Below are 20,775 nucleotides of genomic sequence, written 5' to 3' on the forward strand. Positions count from 1 at the left end.
TATTTGCTAACCAGATCACATCATTAGTGTGATACACGGATTCACCTGAATCATTTGCTAAGCCATTTGCACTTTATTGGCTTTTTTGCACATTATTTGTCCTATAGAATTCACACATTTATTTGTGGATTTGCACGTTGTCTCAGCTTATTTTGCACATCATCATGTTATTATGTTTACACATTTAGGATTGATGTGAATTACTGTATTATTGTTAGGTAATATTTATGAGTGTAGGGATTTAGGTAGCGCCACATACCATTTATACAGCGAAGGCATGATCGCCTTCACTAAAGGCACGCTCAGTGCGCCTGCGCCGTTGCCTACGGCGTGCATGCGCCGTAGACATCAGTGCCCGTTTTTAGGAAAATATCTCCTTAACCGTATAGTTTAAGGAGATATTTCTTGCACCTACAGGTAAGACTAATGCCGCGTACACACGACCGGACTTTTAGAGGGACTAGGTCCGACAGAGTTCTGACAGAGTTCTGACAGAGTTCTGACAGAGTTCTGACAGAGTTCTGACAGAGTTCTGACAGAGTTCTGACAGAGTTCTGACAGAGTTCTGACAGAGTTCTGACAGAGTTCTGACAGAGTTCTGACAGAGTTCTGACAGAGTTCTGACAGAGTTCTGACAGAGTTCTGACAGAGTTCTGACAGAGTTCTGACAGAGTTCTGACAGAGTTCTGACAGAGTTCTGACAGAGTTCTGACAGAGTTCTGACAGAGTTCTGACAGAGTTCTGACAGAGTTCTGACAGAGTTCTGACAGAGTTCTGACGGACTTTCCGAATGAACGGACTTGGCCACACACAATCAGACCAAAGTCCGACGGATTCGAACGTGATGACGTACGACCGGACTAGAATAAGGAAGTTCATAGCCAGTAGCCAATAGCTGCCCTCGCATCAGTTTTGGTCCGTCGGACTAGCATACACACAAGCGGATTTCTCGGTAGGAACTGGGTCCGACGGAGTTCCGGCGGAGAAATTTGAAACATGTTCTATTTCTAAAGTCTGTCAGACTTTTGCAAATCAAAAGTCCGCTGCAGCCCACACACGATCGAATGGTCTGCCGGAATCGTTCTGTCAGACCTTTGATGTTGAAATGTCTGGTCGTGTGTACGCGGCATTAATCTAGGCTTACCTGTAGGTTAAAGCGGTCTGTAAGGGTTTACAACCACTTTAAGTAGGCAGGACTGACGAGCATGATATCATCAATAGGTGAGTCATTGTGGAGAGATAACAGCTGGCAATTAGCCGACAGCTGAGCGGCCAGCTTTGAGAAAGAAGGGCTGAGCCCAGTCATGACAAATGCCTTCCTGAAATCGCACGTATTATCAATTATCTACAGCATAAAATACAGTCTTTTTCCCATGTGACCCTTGGAGCAGGAGATTTAAGAGGTTACAAGGCATTTTCTTTTGCAAATTTCAACAATATAACTAAAGCCAAAAGAAAACATTTTTTCCCTTGTGTGCCAGAACAGCAGCAGATTTCCTCGAGCGATTTCTAGAGAGTGATCGTAGAGTAGTGAGGACAATAGTTTGTACGCTGTTAGAAGTAAAGGATTCCTTCTGGCTTTTCTGTTCATCATATGTGAGCATTGAGCAATGTTATCTTAATTCAATGTGACTTCCAAACCAAATGCTGCTCATGCTTCTGCCCATGGGACATTCCATGATGCATTATGCCTTCTGGATACATGACGACCACGTCCATCTCAAATGTAAGTGACAATAGCTGAAGGCTCCAAATAATGTATCACAATTCTATTTATATCTGATACATATGAAAAATCTGCCATAACGTGTAGAGAACTATGACAGGACATCTATGGCTCCATCTCACAAAAGATTGTTATTCTAGCGTCCACGTTATGTGACATAATTCAACATGGAAGTATCAGGATGTACCAAGATAACTGAAGCAACTAAAATGTTATCGGCAACATAAGCAAAGGTTTAACTCCGTATTAAGAATGCATCCTTAACCACTTCAGGCCCGGAAGGATTTACCCGCTTCCTGACCAGGCCATTTTTTGCGATACAGCACTGCGTCACTTTACAATTGCGTGGTCATGCGACATTGTACACAGAGATCTCTTTTGGTGGTAATTGATCACCTCTGCGATTATTATTTTTTTGCGCTATAAACAATACATTTAGAAAAAATATATATATATTTTACTTTTTGCTATAAAAAATATCCCAAAAAAGTATAGAAAAAAAACAAACAAAAAACTTCTTCCTCAGTTTAGGCCAATATGTATTCTTCTACAGATTTTTGATAAAAAGAAAAAAAATTGCGTATATATTGATCGGTTTGCACAAAAGTTAGAGCTTCTACAGAATAGCATTTTTATTATTATTATTATTTTTATTTTTTTTACTAGTAATGGCTGTGATCAGTGATTTTTAGCAGGACTGCGACACTGCAGTGGACAAATCAGACACTTGACACTTTTTTGGGACCAGTGAAATGTCACTGGCAGAAAAGGGGTTAACACTAGGGGGCGATCAAGGGGTTAAGTGTTTCCTAAGGAGGTGTTTCTGTGGGGGGAGTGGACTGACAGGGGAGTAGAGAGATCGCTGTTCCTGATTATTAGGAACAGCAAATCTCTCTCTACACTTTCCTGACAGAACAGGGATCTGTCTGTATACATTGACAGATCCTCATTCTGGCTCTCTGAGAAGAGCTTGCAGGTCAACAGTGGACATCACGGGCCACTCGAATCCGCTCCCGCATCGCACCGCGGGCCCCCCTATAGCTCTTAAAGCAGCGGACGTACACCTACGGCAGTATGCGCAGCCGTGCCAACCTGCTGCAGTATAATGGCAGGAGGTTAAGAAAGACAGAAAAGAAGACCAAGCGATCCATCAAGTCTGCCCCATTTGAATTATTCTTTTTATTTTTATATTCAAGTATAGACTTAAGTTTGTTCAAAATATGTTTGAATCCAGTGACTGATGACTGACTCACTAACTCTGCTGGTACTGCTGTTCCTGAGGGAGCGAGGTGACTGATAGGAGTTTCCACTTAAAGTGATAGTAAAGGGTCAAATTGAAAAATATAAAATAAACATGTTATACGTACCTGCTCTGTGCAATGATTTTGCACAGAGCAGCCCTTAAACTCCTCTTCTTAGGTCCCCTGCCAAGTGCCCCCCATAGCAAGCCACTTGCTTTGGGGGCACTCTGTGTGGGCTCGCTCCCGAGCTGGCTCTGTGTGTCTATTGACACACACACACAGCAGCTTGGTCTCTCCTCTCTCACTGGTTGTGACTGACAGGGAGCCAATAGCTCCGACTGCTGGCTCTGAGCCAATGAGGAGGAAGAGAGCCTATATTGTCATGCACATCGCTGGATGGAGATCAAGTAAGTATTTAGGGTGGTTGCAGGGGAGCTGCATGCAGTTTTTTTACCTTAATTAATACAATGCATTAAGGTAAAAGTACCTTCTGCCTTAAGAACCACTTTAAAGCTAAATTCCAAACACAAAAATTAAGAAAAATACTCTGCTGCATTCTGCCTGTAGTTAAAGGCAATGTCAGGAGGAAAAAACTGAGGAAGCAGAGTTATGATCACTATGCTGCTGATACTTTTGTCCAATCAGCAGGGTGGGGAGGTGACAATTTTCTCTGCTAAGAGTTATTATTATTATACAGGATATGTAGCGCCAACAGTTTGCGCAGGGATAGAGTGATGTCATCTCCCCACCCCTTGCCTGCTGATTGGACAAAGATGGATCAGCAACACAGTATTCAGCCATCACCCTGCTCATTCTATTCCTATCTTTCTGCAGCATATTTAAACTCCTGTGTGAATCATAAAGTGGCTGTTCAGAAACATGAATCCATGCACAGATAAGACTGTGCATCTATACGCGTTTCAACTGTGCATTCAGCTTTAATAGTGTTTGACAATACACAAGTGCTATTAATACATCCATTGATTATCCATATTCCTTATCCATCCTATATCCGTCTGATTTGCCACTTTGCCACATTAGTTTCAACAACATAATGGGGTTTATTTACTAAAGCTGGAGAGCGCAAAATGAGGCTCACTTCTTCATAGAAACCAATTAGCATCTAACCTCAACTAAGGCCAGACACACAGGGGGTCCCCGGGTTACGAATCCGTTAGGGACTTTCCTCCTGTTTGCAGTCTGGAAATGTTTGTAAGTCGACCGCGCATGCGCAGAACGTCAATTACGGACATTTCTGATGTTCCGTTGAATAATGTTTGGCGCATGTGCACCAAATTACGGACATGCAAGACATTTTCCCGAGGCTCCGTCTGGCTGCGCAGAATGGCAGATGGTCCACGCAGAACGGCAGAGGGTCCCCCAGCTTCCTGTTCATAATTAGGAGTGTTTCGTAAGTCGGGTGTTCGTAAGTCGGGACCCCCTGTATATTATTATACAGGATTTATATAGCGCCAAGTTTATACAGTACAGTTACAATACAATTTAATACAGTAGGAATCAGAGGGCCATACACAGTTGAAATCTCAGCTGGTTCAACAGGAACTGGCTGAGATTTGAACCGTTGATGGTTGAGGCTGAATGTACCAAGTTGATCGATCAACTTGGATGCAACCAGCCTGCTGGATTCTCTTGTAATTAACGCTAGTGGCTGCTATAGCCTCTAGCGATAATCATGGTCTTCTCCTGGCGGGGACCGCTTCCCCTGGTCTCCGGGAGAATACAATTGCTCATTCCCTTGTCAATACTGTCTGTTGATGGGGGAATTATGGTTTCAGGAAAAATGTACACGGTGTATGGCTTGTCTAAGCTTTGGCAATAAAACCTGGAAGTGGATTGGTTTATTTTCAGCCCGATTTTGCACTTTCTAGCTTTAGTAAATAAACCCCCCCCAACTACATTATTGAGGCATTCTGAGTAGAAGAGGTTTGTTCGGTGGGTGGAGGCTGATGGGCAAATCTGAGACTAGTTCGCCATCAGGTCCGCCTCCCTTGTCAATGACAACTATTGGACTGAATAGTGGCTATGAAATCTGCCCACTGCCATCTGCTTTCAATCACGAGGGAGGCGAACCGGATGGGAAACATTGAAAGACTAGCGCCACACCTGGTCAACCTGCCTTGTGATTGACAGCAGATCGCACCGGACAGATTCTGTAGCTACTAGCGGGCAACGTAGCAGTTTTGGAATCTGCCCACTGTCAATCACAAGCCAGGCAGACTCTCAGCCCAGCGACTGAGTTATCTACAAACTGGAGGCAATTATTTTTATTCTGTCGCAGCCATAGTGACCAATCGCAAAAGTGACGCAAATAACGAACTACATGTTAGAACATGGGCTTCATTCAAAGTCCCAAAACCCCTCATCAACCCACTTTGCTATACAGGGATGGAGGCACGTGAGCCGCTGATGTTTTTGGCTATATTCTGGTACAATCATATCACTATCAGTCCCCTACTGGAGAAATTTTTTAGTGGGTTCAATGCAATGCTTATAATTATTCCACACTTTGGTTGAGGTTTAATGCCACTTATTTTGCCCACATGCTCGCCATTTCTTTTCATCCTATTAATAGTCGTAGGTTTTGTTATTTTAGCACGCGGCACCACCTACTATATCCATTCACAATTATTCTTTAGGCTTAATGTACACGGGACGTTTTAAAACCTCTCCTAAATGATTTCCCTTGACAGATAGTAACTCTTTTAACCACTTCAGACTCGGACCATTTTGCTGGCCAAAGACCAGACCACTTTTTGCTATTCGATACTGCGTCGCTTTAACTGACAATTGCGCGGTCATGCGACGTGGCTCCCAAACTAAATTGACGTCTTTTTTCCCTCATAAATAGAGCTTTCTTTTGGTGGTATTTGATCACCCCTGCAGTTTTTATTTTTTGCGCTATAAACAAAAATAGAGCGACAATTTTGAAAAAAACGCATTATTTTTTACTTTTTGTTATAATAAATATCCCCCAAAAATATATAAAAATAAAAAAATGTTCCCTCTGTTTAGGCCGATCCGTATTAGTCTACATATTTTTGGTAAAAACAAAACAAAAACACAATAAGCGATTATTGATTGGTTTGCGCAAAAGTTATAGCGTTTACAAAATAGGGGATAGTTTTATGGTAGTTTTATTAATATATTTTTTTTTTTATTAGTAATGGTGCGAGCAGCAATTTTTATTGTGACTGCGACATTATGGCGGACACATTGGACATTTTTGACACATTTTTAGGACCATTGTCATTTATACAGCAATCACTGCTATATAAATGCAGTGATTCCTGTGTAAATGACACTGGCAGTGAAGGGGTTAACCAGTGGGTGGCAGTGTAGGGGTTAAGTGTTCCTAGGGGTGTGTTACTAACTGTGGGGGGCTGGGCTTTCTTTTAGTGAACACTGATCTCTGCTCCAATCACATGGAGCAGAGATCAGCGTCACTTGTTTCTAGGCAGAACGGGGAGATGCTGTTTACAACGGCATCTCCCAGTTTAGCCGCCCCGTGAGACAATCGCGGGTATGCCCATGGCGGTCGAGTCCGCGGGACCCGCGATCGGACTCATGGGGGTCCCGACCAGCACGGGAGCGCGCCACCGGCAGCACGCTTGCGATGGCAGGGCGGCATTAAAGATACCTGTATGCCAATATGCCTGCCCGTGCCATTCTGCCGACGTACATCGGCGTGCGCCGGTCGGGAAGTGGTTAAAAACGTCCGTTTTGACGTGTTTGCGCTTAGATGCGTTTTTTTCAAATAGTCAAAAATGTATCTGCATTAAAAATGACTGCATTTCAAATGCCTCTAAACATCGTTCCTGGATGCATTTTTTTGCTTTCCAAAAAATGCATCTAAACCCAACTGCCTATAAAGAACTATAAACGACCCTGTGTACATGTACTGATAGGATAACACAGAAGAGAGTTCAGGGGCAGCTGAACAAAAATGCCCAACTGCTCCTAAACATCTGTTTACCAGCAGCTGTGTACATGAGACCTTACAGATATTCACCGGAGCCGTCACCTGCATGTATAACTACTATGAGACTGAGAGCCAAATCCATCTGGGGGTTTGCATGTATGTGCCTTGGCTTTCCACAGGTCACTGCCACAGCTCCCGGGACAGACACATCCCTGGCAGCCCTCAATTTGCAACACCGCATGCTGAATTTGGAGCTTCTTTTTTTGAGCTAACCTTCAAACTACATTGGTATCTATGTTTTTTTGGCAGATACTCACCTTGCATCTGCTCCTGAAGAAGTGAAGTGAATGCCATAGAACGCACGTGTCAAGCTTTTTTAGATGCATTATAATCATGTGTTTACAGCTTAGATCAGGGGTCAGCAACCTGTAGATCGCCATCTACAGGTGACTGGTAAATCGTGGTCTGGGTTTGCTGACCCCACCATCCCAGAACATCAAACAAACAGAGTGCAATGCAGAGGGACTACTTGTAAAGTTGGAGCTGTAGTAGGGAGCAAGAGCCACAGAAGCCGATATCTCCTCTGTAGTGCTGGCTCCTGTCCCATGCATAGTGATACCAACTGCACTCCATCTCTTATCCCGGATAGCGATCTCCAGAGTGGTGCCAGCAGGATGAAAGAAGTGATCTTCAGGTCAATGTGAAGCAATACACCGGGCATAATAGTATAGGGCTGCTTTCACACTGATGCACTGCGGTTTAGCCACACCTCGGATGCAGTGTACCTGCAGATTTCCTGTAGGGTCTGCGCTTAGCCATTGACTTCTATTATATCCTGCTGTTTTACCATCCCTAAACTTTACGTGTGAACGAGCCCTAAGGGTGCCGATGTCAAATGCAACTAAGGGCTCATTCACATGTACAGCAAGCACTGCTGCTCCTCTGAAAAGCAATCCAAGTGTGTGTGTTGACAGGTGGTGAGGAGGCATTATGTTGCTTCCTTGCTACCGGGTTTAAACCCATGATTGCCATGCAATGCACACAATTGCAACACAAGTAGTATAGTAATTATAGAGGTTTAGATCAAGGAAGCGACATTGTTCCCGGTGATCTTTGACTTCTCCCATGTAGTTCAGGTGGATCTCCATCTCTTTAAAGTTGCCTACCCCTGGCTTAGATCTTCATGAACTTTCTGCAATCATTAATGATTTTAATATATATTTTATGATATGGATTATAAGCCGGCTCAAAATAATTTTACTTTATACTGCAAATGTGTTATTAATGACATATATATGTATTAAATCTCTCGCTCTCTCTCTCTATATATATATATATATATATATATATATATATATATATATATATATATATATATATATATATATATATATATATATATATATATATATATATATATATATATATATATATATATATATATATATATATATATATATATATATATATATAAACACGTGCTGTCATGCATTTGACCCGCCAGCTATGTGTCACGTGCTTTTTTTAAGGTCCCAAAGCTTTTCCTTTAAAATGCATGTTAGAACTGTTACTGAAATTGTTGCTTTGCGTGGCGTGGCAAAAGTTAATTGCCAGTCTTGTTCAGCAGGTGGTACTACAAGTGAATGGGTGAATGGGGCTGTGTCGCAACCTTCCCAAAACCACATGCAATGCAGACAAGTGGTGAAGGCTTTTAGTTTAAACAGACCGTTAGGAGGCAACACAAAACACCCACTGAAAAGTAAACCACTGCAGATTGCTCCTCAGGGGGGTAAGACAAATATAAATAAGCCTTACTTGGGTGGCACAGTGGTAAGCACATTTGCCTTGAAGCACTGCAGACCTCAATTTAAAGGACACTATCTGCATGGAGTTTGTCCCACTTTCCAAAAACATTCTGGTAAGTTAATTGGCTCCTGTTGAAATTGGTCCTAGTATGTGTATACATGTGAGTTCAGAATCTTAGATTGTTCACCCATAAGGATAAGGCTGATGTAAAGGAATAGTATGTAAAGCACTGCGTAAATTGCCGGCACAATATAAATACTGGCAAAAAGTAAATACTATAAATGATCATCCAATGTTGCCCACAGCCACCATGTTAACCATGTTTATTGTAACTTCGTAAAATACGGAGTCTCATGAATTGTCTCCCAGCATGTTGTAAACCCTTTTCTCTGTTACTCAAATAAATTGTTGTATTTAAAAGGTGAAAAAAACGTGCATTTAGCTTCTTGCCTGGAGTTAAGCTTTAATGACTCCCGCTGGTCAGACAGTCGTGCTGAGCACCAGGCAGTGCAGTCAGCATGTACAATAATGTGCTGCCTGAAGAGGAATTGGGATTAGATCAGAGGAGTGTGTTCCACCTACTCCTTGCCGAGTCTGGCCGTAGGCACAGATTTTCCTAAGGAGAACTGGCCATCCTAATCTACAGTTTATTTACCACAAATATGTGGGCGCAAAGCTGGCATGCACCAATAGGATGTCTGCATTTGTTTTCTAACCTGTAAATATTCTTATGAACAACACCAATTTCTCTATGGTAGAGTTAATGTAAAACTCCCAAACAGACTGTTCACTTTGCAGGGGAAGTTGCACTTTGCAAAGGCATTATCCCTAGAGCTTGGTGAATGTGGTGACATTTTACTTTTTGAAGAATATCCAATCATGTGCAAGGAAACTAACCACTTGCCTACTAGTGACTGTTGCACTTTGAATGACAATTGCGTGGCCATGCTACACTGTACCCATATGACATTTTTATCATTTTTTTCACACAAATAGAGCTTTCTTTCTTTTGCTAAACAAAAAAAAAAACCTTTTCATAGTTTGTTAAACAATTTTGCAAACAGGTAATTTTTCTTGTTCCCTGATGTGCGCTGATGGGCACTGATGAGGCTGCACTGACTAGCAGCACTGGTGGGCACCGTTGGGACTGCACCGATTATCAGTGTAGATGTCCCTTTCACACAAGCCGGTTATTGGCTCTCCTCTCCTCATGCTGTCACCGTGAGGAAAGAAATGCTGATAGCTGGCTTATGTTTATAACGTGACCAGCTGTCATTGGGCACAGCTGATCACATGGTAAAGGGCCGCTGTGATTTGCTGTGATCTTAGGACACAGCGAGCAATGGTCCCAGCAAAGTAAGCCCATGCTGTAGCCACCTTTCGGCTATAGCGCGGACGGGAACTGGTTAAAAAAAAAATTCTCGCACATGATTGGACGATGGGAGTCAGCAGAGCTTTACCCTAATCATTACGATTTAGGCCTGTTTCACATGGGATTCAGCTTATATATACAGTGGTGTGAAAAAGTGTTTGCCCCCTTCCTCATTTCCTGTTCCTTTGCATGTTTGTCACACTTAAGTGTTTCGGAACATCAAACCAATTTAAACAATAGTCAAGGACAACACAAGTAAACACAAAATGCAATTTGTAAATGAAGTAGTTTATTATTAAAGGTGAAAAAAAATCCAAACCATTATGGCCCTGTGTGAAAAAGTGATTGCCCCCCTTGTTAAAACATACTATAACTGTGGTTGTCCACACCTGAGTTCAATTTCTCTAGCCACACCCAGGCCTGATTATTGCCACACCTGTTCACAATCAAGGCATCACTTAAATAGGAGCTGCTTGACACAGTAAGGTCCACCAGAAGATCCTTAAAAGCTACACATCATGCCGAGACCCAAAGAAATTCAGGAACAATTGAGAAAGAAAGTAATTGAGATCTATCAGTCTGGAAAGGGTTATAAAGCCATTTCCAAAGCTTTGGGAATCCAGCGAACCACAGTGAGAGCCATTATCCACAAATGGCGAAGACATGGAACAGTGGTGAACCTTCCCAGGAGTGGCCGGCCGCCCAAAATTACCCCAAGAGCGCAGCGACGACTCATCCAAGAGGTCACAAAAGACCCCACAACAACGTCCAAGGAACTGCAGGCCTCACTTGCCTCAGTTAAGGTCAGCGTTCATGCCTCCACCATCAGGAAAAGACTGGGCAAAAATGGCCTGCATGGCAGAGTTCCAAGGAGAAAACCACTGCTGAGCAAAAAGAACATCAAAGCTCGTCTCAATTTCTCCACAACACATCTTGATGATCCCCAAGACTTTTGGGACAACATTCTGTGGACCGATGAGACAAAAGTGGAACTCTTTGGAAGGTGTGTGTCCAAGTATATCTGGCGTAGAAGGAACACTGCATTTCATAAAAAGAACATTATACCAACAGTAAAATATGGTGGTGGTAGTGTGATGGTCTGGGGCTGTTTTGCTGCTTCAGGACCTGGAAGACTTGCCGTGATAAAAGGAACTATGAATTCTGCTGTCTACCAAGAGATCCTGAAGGAGAATGTCCGACCATCTGTTCGTGTACTCAAGCTGAAACGAACTTGGGTTCTGCAGCAGGACAATGATCCTAAACACAGCAGCAAGTCCACCACCGAATGGCTGAAGAAAAACAAAATGAAGACTTTGGAGTGGCCTAGCCAAAGTCCTGACCTGAATCCTATTGAGATGTTGTGGTATGACCTTAAAAAGGCCGTTCATGCTCGAAAACCCTCTAATGTAACTGAATTAGGACAATTCTGCAAAGATGAGTGGGCCAAAATTCCTCCAGGACGCTGTAAAAGCCTCATTGCACGTTATCGCAAACGCTTGGTTGCAGTTGTTGCTGCTAAGGGTGGCCCAACCAGTTATTAGGTTTAGGGGGCAATCACTTTTTCACACAGGGCCATGATGGTTTGGATTTTTTTTTCACCTTTAATAATAAACACCTTCATTTACAAATTGCATTTTGTGTTTACTTGTGTTGTCCTTGACTATTGTTTAAATTGGTTTGATGTTCCGAAACACTTAAGTGTGACAAACATGCAAAGGAACAGGAAATGAGGAAGGGGGCAAACACTTTTTCACACCACTGTAAGAGCAGTGTGAACATCACACCTTGACAAAGCATTTGCAGAGCTTTCAGCAAGCTTTGTTGAAGCTTTGACAATACCTTTCAGCTCATTTGTAAATGAACACCGATCCTAAATGGGAGTGCTGATTGTCACTTTAAGCAAGCTGCTAGCAAGCTTCCAGAAGTGGTAAAAGCTTGCTTAAAGTGGCATTCAGAACTCCCATTAGGATCTGTGTGCAATATTTACAAACTGGAGCTGAATGGCACTCTAAAAGCTTCAACAAAGCTTGCTGAAAGCTCTGCAAATGCTTTGTCAAAGCTTCACAATGAACTTATACAAGCTGAAGCCCATGTCAAACAGTCCTTAGGGAAAATTCCCTAGCATAGTGCAACTTCCCCTGCAAATGGAAGATTCTATTTGCATTTTGTAAATCAACCCCAATTTAAAATGGTCAGTTTCCTAAAAGGAATTAGGCCTGACTACCTTTAGAGGGACAGTAAAATCCCCAAAAAATTATAAATGGAACCTACAGAGCAGGAGATCCTGAGTATATATGTGTGTCTCAGCAGAAATCTGTATGCAGGAAACTAACCAGTAATAAAACTAAAGGCCATATTATATAAACGAGAACTCACAATGAGCAACTTACCTTTGTGCAAGGGCAGTTTTAAGTTTATCATTCTCAGTCTTCAGTTCAGAGTCAGGGGGTGTGCCGTGGCAGGCCTTTTCATCATCTGTCCCATTTATACTGGACGCTCGGGTGGACGAAGGCGTTTCCCGTCCTGACTCCTAAACAAAGACAGAAAACTTAAGACACTGACAATAACTATACATGAAGTCACCCAGCCATGGAAGTGTTAAAGTAATGCCACAGCCACATTTGTCAAAACCCACGTCTTAATCAGCCCTAACAATCGTACCTATATCTGGTAATAAGGTATCTAATCCAGTGGCCAGTAACCTTTTTCAACTTTAAGGGGTGTATGTATCAAATATTGGCTGTGCGAATATCTCAAGCATTTGTGTGTACACCATAAATGTTCGCTGTATTGTTTGTAAAATGATTATTTCCTATGATTGTCAATTCCATATAGTGGCTATTATGTGGGATTTAAAAAAATAAAAAATACTGCATTATGACACTAGATTGTAACATGGTTATCTGCTCTGATTGGCAGCTCAAACAAACCAGCGAACATTTGTGGTGCACTTGCAAATGCTTAGGACATCTGCACATACATATATTTTTTTTATATAACACACACACACACACATATACATACATACACACACACACACACACACACATTAACCTGTGTGTCTATTTACACATTTTAAACAACCAATGTGCCAGTGAACAATAAGGGCACCGCAGACCTTTGATCAGTCCCAATTCCTTTAACCCAAAGTGGTTGTAAACCGTTACATATACCCATTGAAGTGACTGGCCTCAGGTGATACAGAGATTAAACAAATCCTACATGAAGTTTTACCAGTTTATCTGCAGCCCTGTTTTCGCTACATTCACCTAAAACACACAAATCAAAGGCTATTTCTTGGCTGGGAAGAGGGAAGAAACACACCCCACTCTACACAGTCTCATAGGGAAACATGCACAGCTGAGGCTTTCAATCACTTTGTGTGCTGGAGGGGATGCAGGGCCATCTCCTAGGATTCTGTGGTGTCAGCATAACTGGTCAGAAGAGATTCATCCATATAGCAGAGGGAAGAATTAGCAGACAGAAATCAAACTAGGTGCCTTGGATTGAGACTAGTACACACTATAGAGTGTGTGGGGGGGGGGGGGGGGGGTCAGCAACCTGTAGATCGCGGCCAGGTGATTGGTAAAGGGCAGTCTGGGCTTGTTGACCCACCATTCCAGAGAATCAAACAGAGTGCAATGCAGGAACTACTTGTAAAGTTGGAGCTGTAGTAGGGAGCAAGAGCTGCATAAGCCAATGCCTCCTCTGTAGTGCCGGATCCTGTACCATGCAGTGATACCAACTGCACTCCATCTCTTATCCTGGCTAGCGATCTCCAGAGTGGTGTCAGCAGCAGAAAATAAGATATTTTCAGGTCAGTATGAAGCAATACACTGGGCATAATAGTATAGGGCTACTTTCACACTGATGCACTGCGGTTTACCCACACCACGGGGGTGCAGTGTACCTGCAGCTTTCCTGCAGGCTTTGCACTTAGCCATAGACTCTTATATCATGCTGTTTCACCGTCCCCAGATGAAATAGGTTGCACCCTTTACTATATCCCTTTCTTCCTTCTCTAACAGTTTCTGTTAAATGGCCACTAGACCATTATTTCTGAAGTTTTGTACCATATCTAAAGGCCCATACCGGGATGTAACAACATGTTGCCTATGCAACCACATTGGACATGTCTTTGTACTCCATCCCTTATCCACTACTTTCACGGAGCCGGAGACAAACTGTCATGGCAACATTACAGTATCTAATCAAGCTCGTCCCCTTTTGCACAGTCTTGAGTGGGTTGGAGAGCAAATTAGTTGGTGTTTGAAATACAGTTGTGTTAATCATCTACACATCTTGCGTTATGCCAAGGAAATGGCATATTTACTGGAAACAATGCTGTCCATTCCTACTGTAAATGCATCGCATTCTGATATGAGTCTTTGGAATTCTGATTGCGTTCTATGCAAATGTTTAAGTCTTGTACTTACCTTTTTGCAATATCTAATAAAAAATGATTGGAAAAGAATACACATTTGTTTATCTAGTGCAGGATTCCACACCATACATCCATCTAGGATTTTCACTTCATAGTAATGCTCTAATACATTATGCGGTTGATTTACTAAAACTGGAGAAGTCAGAATACGGTGCAGCTGTGCATGGTAACCAATCAGCTTCTAACTTCAGTTTGTTCAATAACAAAAAAAAAAAAAATGGAAGCCGATTGTTTTCTATGCAGAGCTGCACCGGATTTTGCACTCTCCAGTTTTAATAAATCAAGCCCCATCATTTCCTATGTTTCTAAACACACAGTGTTGTCTCCTTCACCCCTGATGAGTATTTTACAGCATCAGCGATACTTTGAAAAGTCTGTGACACACAAGTATGAGAGGAGAGGCCCTTGTCTGTCAGTGTGGGAGCTCAGAAAATGATAGGAATTACAGACGGATTTGCAAGCTTTCATGTCAAATTACAGAGAGGCTTTAATAAGGACGGTACTAGAAGATGACTTCCGATTTGGCAGATTCAGGAAAATCTGGATGTCAAGCTGTTATATTAACTGTTAAGATGTGGGGCCTGTTCTTATTAACGGTGCACACATGCAGAGCTCTGTAACATGTCATTAGTCTTTTCAATGACTGTTGGAGCTTACTTGGAATTGTACAAACATGGCTCTTTACTGTATTTACCCAACAATGCCCTTCATTATAGAAAGATTTCTGCAACCGGTACTGGATTAAGGGGAAAGCCTATTCGGCAAAACACACTTTTACAGAACGAGTCATCTGAAACAAAGATTTAGGCTGCATTCTTACATTTTCTAAAGGATAAAAGGAATCTGTTACTAAGAAAAAAAGTGTTTGGCCCAGTATAACATGGGCCCTAAACATAAATATTTGAGGAGTTCTGGCACAGGGCAGCAGCCAGACCACCAGAGACCATGAGGCTGTTTGTTAATACTGTGACGCATGCCCTGTCCTCCAACAGGACTATAGCTGCCATAAATGCTGCCTCTGTTCGGTACCAGCATCTAAGACCTCTTAGCTCACCCAGTCATTAGCCATAATGTAGGGTGAAAAACAACAAACTCTTTATTAAAATACATGTACAAACAGATATACAACTCAGGGGACAATCCCCCCCCCTCCCTTTGGAATTCAGGGTGGGGTAAATTGTCCAATTAGCAAGAAGAGCTGTTGGAGGAATCCGCCCCTCCCCTCTCCATCCTGCCCACAGTCCACATGCCCGGAACAAAAATACAAAATATCCATCCCATAATACATTTCTCCTAAGGCAGACAGACACAACAGAACAATGGGACACAGCCACGCCCCAAAAGATCCCAGCAAACAGTCCACAACAGCATGACACAACACACAATATATACAACATTCCAGTGTGGCTGTACAGTGAATCCGGCTAGCACAGATCAGACCGGGTTTCACGGACACAGGGTGATTCACACATAGGGTGGGCCTGGGGAGCTGGACACAGAGCTTGCAGGGCTCTCCAAGGGAAGCTGGGTTCCACAAGCCCCCCCCACCCAAAGTGACTCCCATCACAAATATTTCATAAGCGTTGATTTTCCACTGCTTTTTACTGTGCAATAGTACTAGTGCTCCACCCTCCATGTAAAAACTCCCTTATAAAAAAAAAAAAAAAAAGAAACAGCTAAATTTCTAAAAAGCTTCAGACATTTGTACACCTAGACAAGAGCGACCCACCTTGACTTGCATTCCCAACCATTTTGTCCCAGAAGAATCCCTAAAATAACTTTCAGCTCTCAAGCAACCCATGCTAAAACCAAATCACTGGGGATCAGTTGCCAAAAAATGATATCTACACTGGTTTTCAAGAAACCCCCCCTCACCTTACACAGTGGTGGTCAGAATGCAACTCTTAGCCCTTGTACACAAGGTTCGAACATTCCGACAGAAAATGTCCGATCGGACTGTGTTGTCGGATAATCCAACTGTGTGTGGGCTCCATAGGACTGTTACTGTCGGAATTTCCGACGGACAAAGTTTTAGAGCTGGGCTGACAAAATGATCTGATCGTACTTTGTCCGATTGTGTGTAGAGAATTCTGATCGGACAAAGTGCCATGCATGCTCAGATCAAATTGCTAGACCAAAGCTATTGGCTACTAGCCTGAACGTAGTCCCGTCCTAACGAAATAACGTCATCACGTTATGTACGATCAGATTTTCCGACAACTTTGTCTGACCCTGTGTATGCAACACAAGTTTCGGACAAAATCTGACGGATTTTGTTGTCGGAATGTCCGACCGTGTGTACAAGGGCATAGAGGCAGAGATTTTTGGTGTCATACAGTGGGTATAGAAAAGAATCAACTCCTTTAAAATAATCACATTTTGTAGCTTATCAGCCTGAAATGAAGACATACATTTTTTCTGTTTTATCCAGCTTTATTAAGTCAGTGAAACTTATAAACATCCAAGTGAAAGATATAACACCATGTCAGAAAAAATAAAAATAAATCAAAAACGGAATCATTGAGTTGGAAAAAGGATCACCCCCTTGTGTCAGTATTTTGTTGAAACGCCTTTTGCTTTAAAAGCAGAGGTCCGCCTGGAGGGAATTAAAATGAAAAGTCAGCAGCTACAGATACTGTAGCTGCTGACTTTTACTATATGGACACTTACTCGCGGGGGCTCGCGATGAAGGCACCCCGGCCGATCTTCAGATCGACTGTCGGGTGTAGCCGCCGCCATTCTCTGCGCAAGGGAGAAGCGAGCTACATGTTCTGATTGGCCCAGCGGCGGAGGAAGGAGAAGGGGAGCCGAACTTCCGAGGGACAGTGCTACAGCCCCGTCTCCTGGTAGTGGGGAAGGGGACCTGTCAATAACAGGTCCGCACCCCCTTGAAAGGTGTCAAATGTGACACTGGAGGGAGGAAGCATTTAAGTGGAGGTTCCATTTTTGGATGGAACTCGGCTTTAAATTACAGTCTTTAGTCTGTTGGATTATGTTTCTACTAACTTTGCACATCTAGACTTTGCAATATTTGCCAACTCTTCTTTTCAGAACTGCTCAAGTTCAGTTAAATTTAATGGTGACTGTTAGCGGACTGCAGTCTAAAAGTCATTCCACAGATTTTCAATGGGGTTCGAGTCTGGGCTCTGACTAGGCAATGCAAGGATATTCACCTTTTTCTCCTTCCACTGGAGTGCGGTAATTTTTCCTGTGTACTTTGGGTCATTGTGATGTTGGAAAATTCGTCTCATTGACAACTTTCTGGCCGAGGCCAGCAGACTTTCCCCAAGAATGTGAAGGTATTTTGTCCCATTCATTTTCCTTCTATCCTGACAAGTAGCCTGCTGCAGAGAAACACCCCCATAACAGGATATTACCACCTCCATGCACTACTGTAGAAATACATATTGTTTGGTGTTGAGGGCAAATAATTCAATTTTAGTCTTTTTCCCATGTGGCCTCAGAATCTTCAAGGCGCGTTTTGGTAAAGCTCAGTCGTGACTGCATGTGGCCTTTCTCGAGTGGCTTTTTTCTTGCAACCCTCCAAAACAAGCCACATTTGTGGAGAATTTGTGATAGTTGTCACATGCACACAACGACCACTCTGTCATAAATTCCTGCAACTGCTTCAGAGTTGCTGTAGGCCTCTTGGAAGCCTCTGACCAGTTTCTTCCTGGCTCTTACATCCTGATCCAGGGAGGGTCTGTGTTGTACCAAATATTTTCTACTTCTTAATAATAGACTTCACTGTGCTTCTAGGCATTGATAAAGCCTTTTAAATTTTTTGTGTATCCATCTCCTGACTTGTGCCTGTCCACAATGTTACCCTGAAGATCTTTGGGCAGTGCCTTGCCACCCATAGTTGTTTGCTTAAAGTGATTGTAAAGGCTCTTTTTTTTTTAAATAACAAACATGTTATACTTGCCCCCTCTGGGCAGTTGGTTTTGCACAGATCAGCCTGGATCCTCCTCTTTTCTGGTCCCTCTTTTCTGCTCCTAGTTCCTCCCTCCTTTGAGTGCACCTCAGTCAGCAGCTTGCTACAGGGGTCACCCAAGCTGAGTCAGAGTTCCGTGTATCCATTCAGACACGAAGCCCCCGAACTGGCCCCACCCCCTCTCTCCCCTGATTGGCTGACTGGCAGCTGCGGGAGCCAATAGCACCGCTGCTTTGTCTCAGCCAATCAGGAGTGTACTGGATGGCTGAGGGGATCGTGGACATTGCTGGAGAGAGAAAGGTCTTGGGTAATTAGAGGGTGCTGGGGAGGCTGCTACACACAGAAGGTTCTTTATCTTAATGCATAGAATGCATTAACTGCATGACGTCCACGCTATAGCCGAATGACGGCCACAGTGCAGTCCTGAATTTCTGTGAGGCCGTCATATGATGGCCTCTCCCTTGCACGCGCCCCCCCCCCCCCCCCCCCTGCAGGGCGCACACTGTGATCACTGAGTCACCGAGACTTGGGTGGTCACAGATCCGAGTAAGGGGCAGTTTTCCAGGGCCCGTTACCACATGATCAGCTGTCAGCCAATGACAGCTGATCACATGATCTAAACAAAAGCTCGGTAATCATTTTTTTCTCTCGTGCTGACAGCGCGAGGAAAAAAAAAAAGCTGATAACCGGCTTATCTGCAAGGGACATCGGTCCCGAAGAGGAAGGAGGCACATCTGCCTCATATGTGCCACCAGTACCCCCTGTCAGTTCCACCTATCAATGCCCACAAGTACCACCTATAAATGCCCACCAGTGGTGGCAATCAGTGCCACCTAGCAGTGCTTGCCTATCAGTGTGACAACCAGTGCCGATCATTGCCACCCATCAGTGCCCATCACTGCCTTTACAACTCCCTTAAGTTGCACTACCAGGGTCTGGTATGCTCCAGGAAAGACCTTTTCATGCTGAGCTAATCAAAATAACCACAGCTGATCACAGTTGAAAGTCAAATGGCTTTGTATGCCATTGAGAAGGTGATTAGCTACACCTGATTGAGTGTTCAAGTCATTTTTAGGAGGGGTGGACCTTATCCCAACTCAGTGATTCTGTTTTTGATTTTTTTTCTGACATGTTGGTGTTCTATCTTTCACTTGGATGTTCTAAGTTGCAATACAGTTGGATAAAACAAAAACTGTCTTCATTTCAGGCTGAAAAGCAACAAAATGTGATTTTAAGGGGGAGGGGGGGGGGGATTCTTTTCTATACCCACTGTATTGCTGGCTTGGCTAAGTGGCATTGGCACCAACTAGTGGGAATTTTATCTGCTACAACTTAAGGATTCCTGAGTAATGTCTGGAGGAACCCTGGTTAAGTATGTCGGTACTAAACCTTCCTGCTGGATCCTGGGAAAGATGAACGTATCAAATCCTTCAAGAACGTACGTACTTCTGCACAGTGCATCTCCTCAAAAAAAGTGGATCGTCTGCTTTCCCAGGATCCTGCAGTGAGGCCCAGCAATATTACTGATGTCTACGGGAAGTGGGGAGAAGCCAGGTACAAGATAATATATTTTTTTTTCAGTGAACATTTTTACCTATGGGGGTGTGGGGAAAGGGTTATCGGATAATATCCAATTTGGGCAGATCTGTTCTGTTCATTTCCTCTCATTATGTGCAGAACTACAGTTGTCAGCAATTACGCTATTTTGGAAAGGATGATAAATATTTGACAAAGAAAAGATATTCATATTACTTTATCCATTAAATAAAAATGGTAACAAAATTGAATTTTGTTTAAAAAAAAATGACCCCGTTTCATTACTACCAGCACTTTCCTATTCTTGTCATTGACCTTGATAATAAAAACAATCTTTTCTTCCAGACCGCCAATACATTCACAACGCAGTACTGGAATCTATTACCATTCAATCCCTTACAAAAGCTCACAGACAAGCAGATAATGACTTGGAGTCCACAAAAAGATTTGCTGGAAGCCTAGAGGTGAGAATTGTTCTATTTTACCCAACAGTGTATCAATATGAGAGACGGAGGACTTGTGATGAGCACAATGCGGGTTTGTCATCGTTTTTGACAAACATCTCATTTATCAGCAGGGACATTCCAATAATAAGAGTCCCGGGCTTTAGAGAAAAATTTTCAGAAGAAATATTCTTCTCGACGCATGAGCAGCAACGATCTACAAAACATGCCGTCTGATTCAGGAGCAGGCGTACAGATAATTACATGAAAGGAAGCCTTGCCACGGGGTATGAAACATTTAAGGGAAACAACATGAGGACTACATACATTTAA

General features: G+C 42.9%; 1 protein-coding gene across 1 annotated transcript in view; it reads right to left on the reverse strand.

Moving 5' to 3' along the window:
* HOMER2 (homer scaffold protein 2) overlaps window positions 1-20,775 on the reverse strand; it is a 315,280-nt gene that overhangs the window by 111,602 nt on the left and 182,903 nt on the right. Inside the window, exon 5 of the mRNA XM_077472968.1 lies at window positions 12,476-12,615. Within this exon, the coding sequence (XP_077329094.1) occupies window positions 12,476-12,615 (140 nt within the window). The remainder of the gene's footprint in view (window positions 1-12,475; window positions 12,616-20,775) is intronic.

The sequence above is a fragment of the Lithobates pipiens genome, unplaced genomic scaffold (assembly GCF_037356315.1).
Source record: "Lithobates pipiens isolate NorthernLeopardFrog02 unplaced genomic scaffold, aLitPip1_a1.2 Scaffold_8, whole genome shotgun sequence".
In the NCBI taxonomy this organism is placed as follows: Eukaryota; Metazoa; Chordata; class Amphibia; order Anura; family Ranidae; genus Lithobates; species Lithobates pipiens.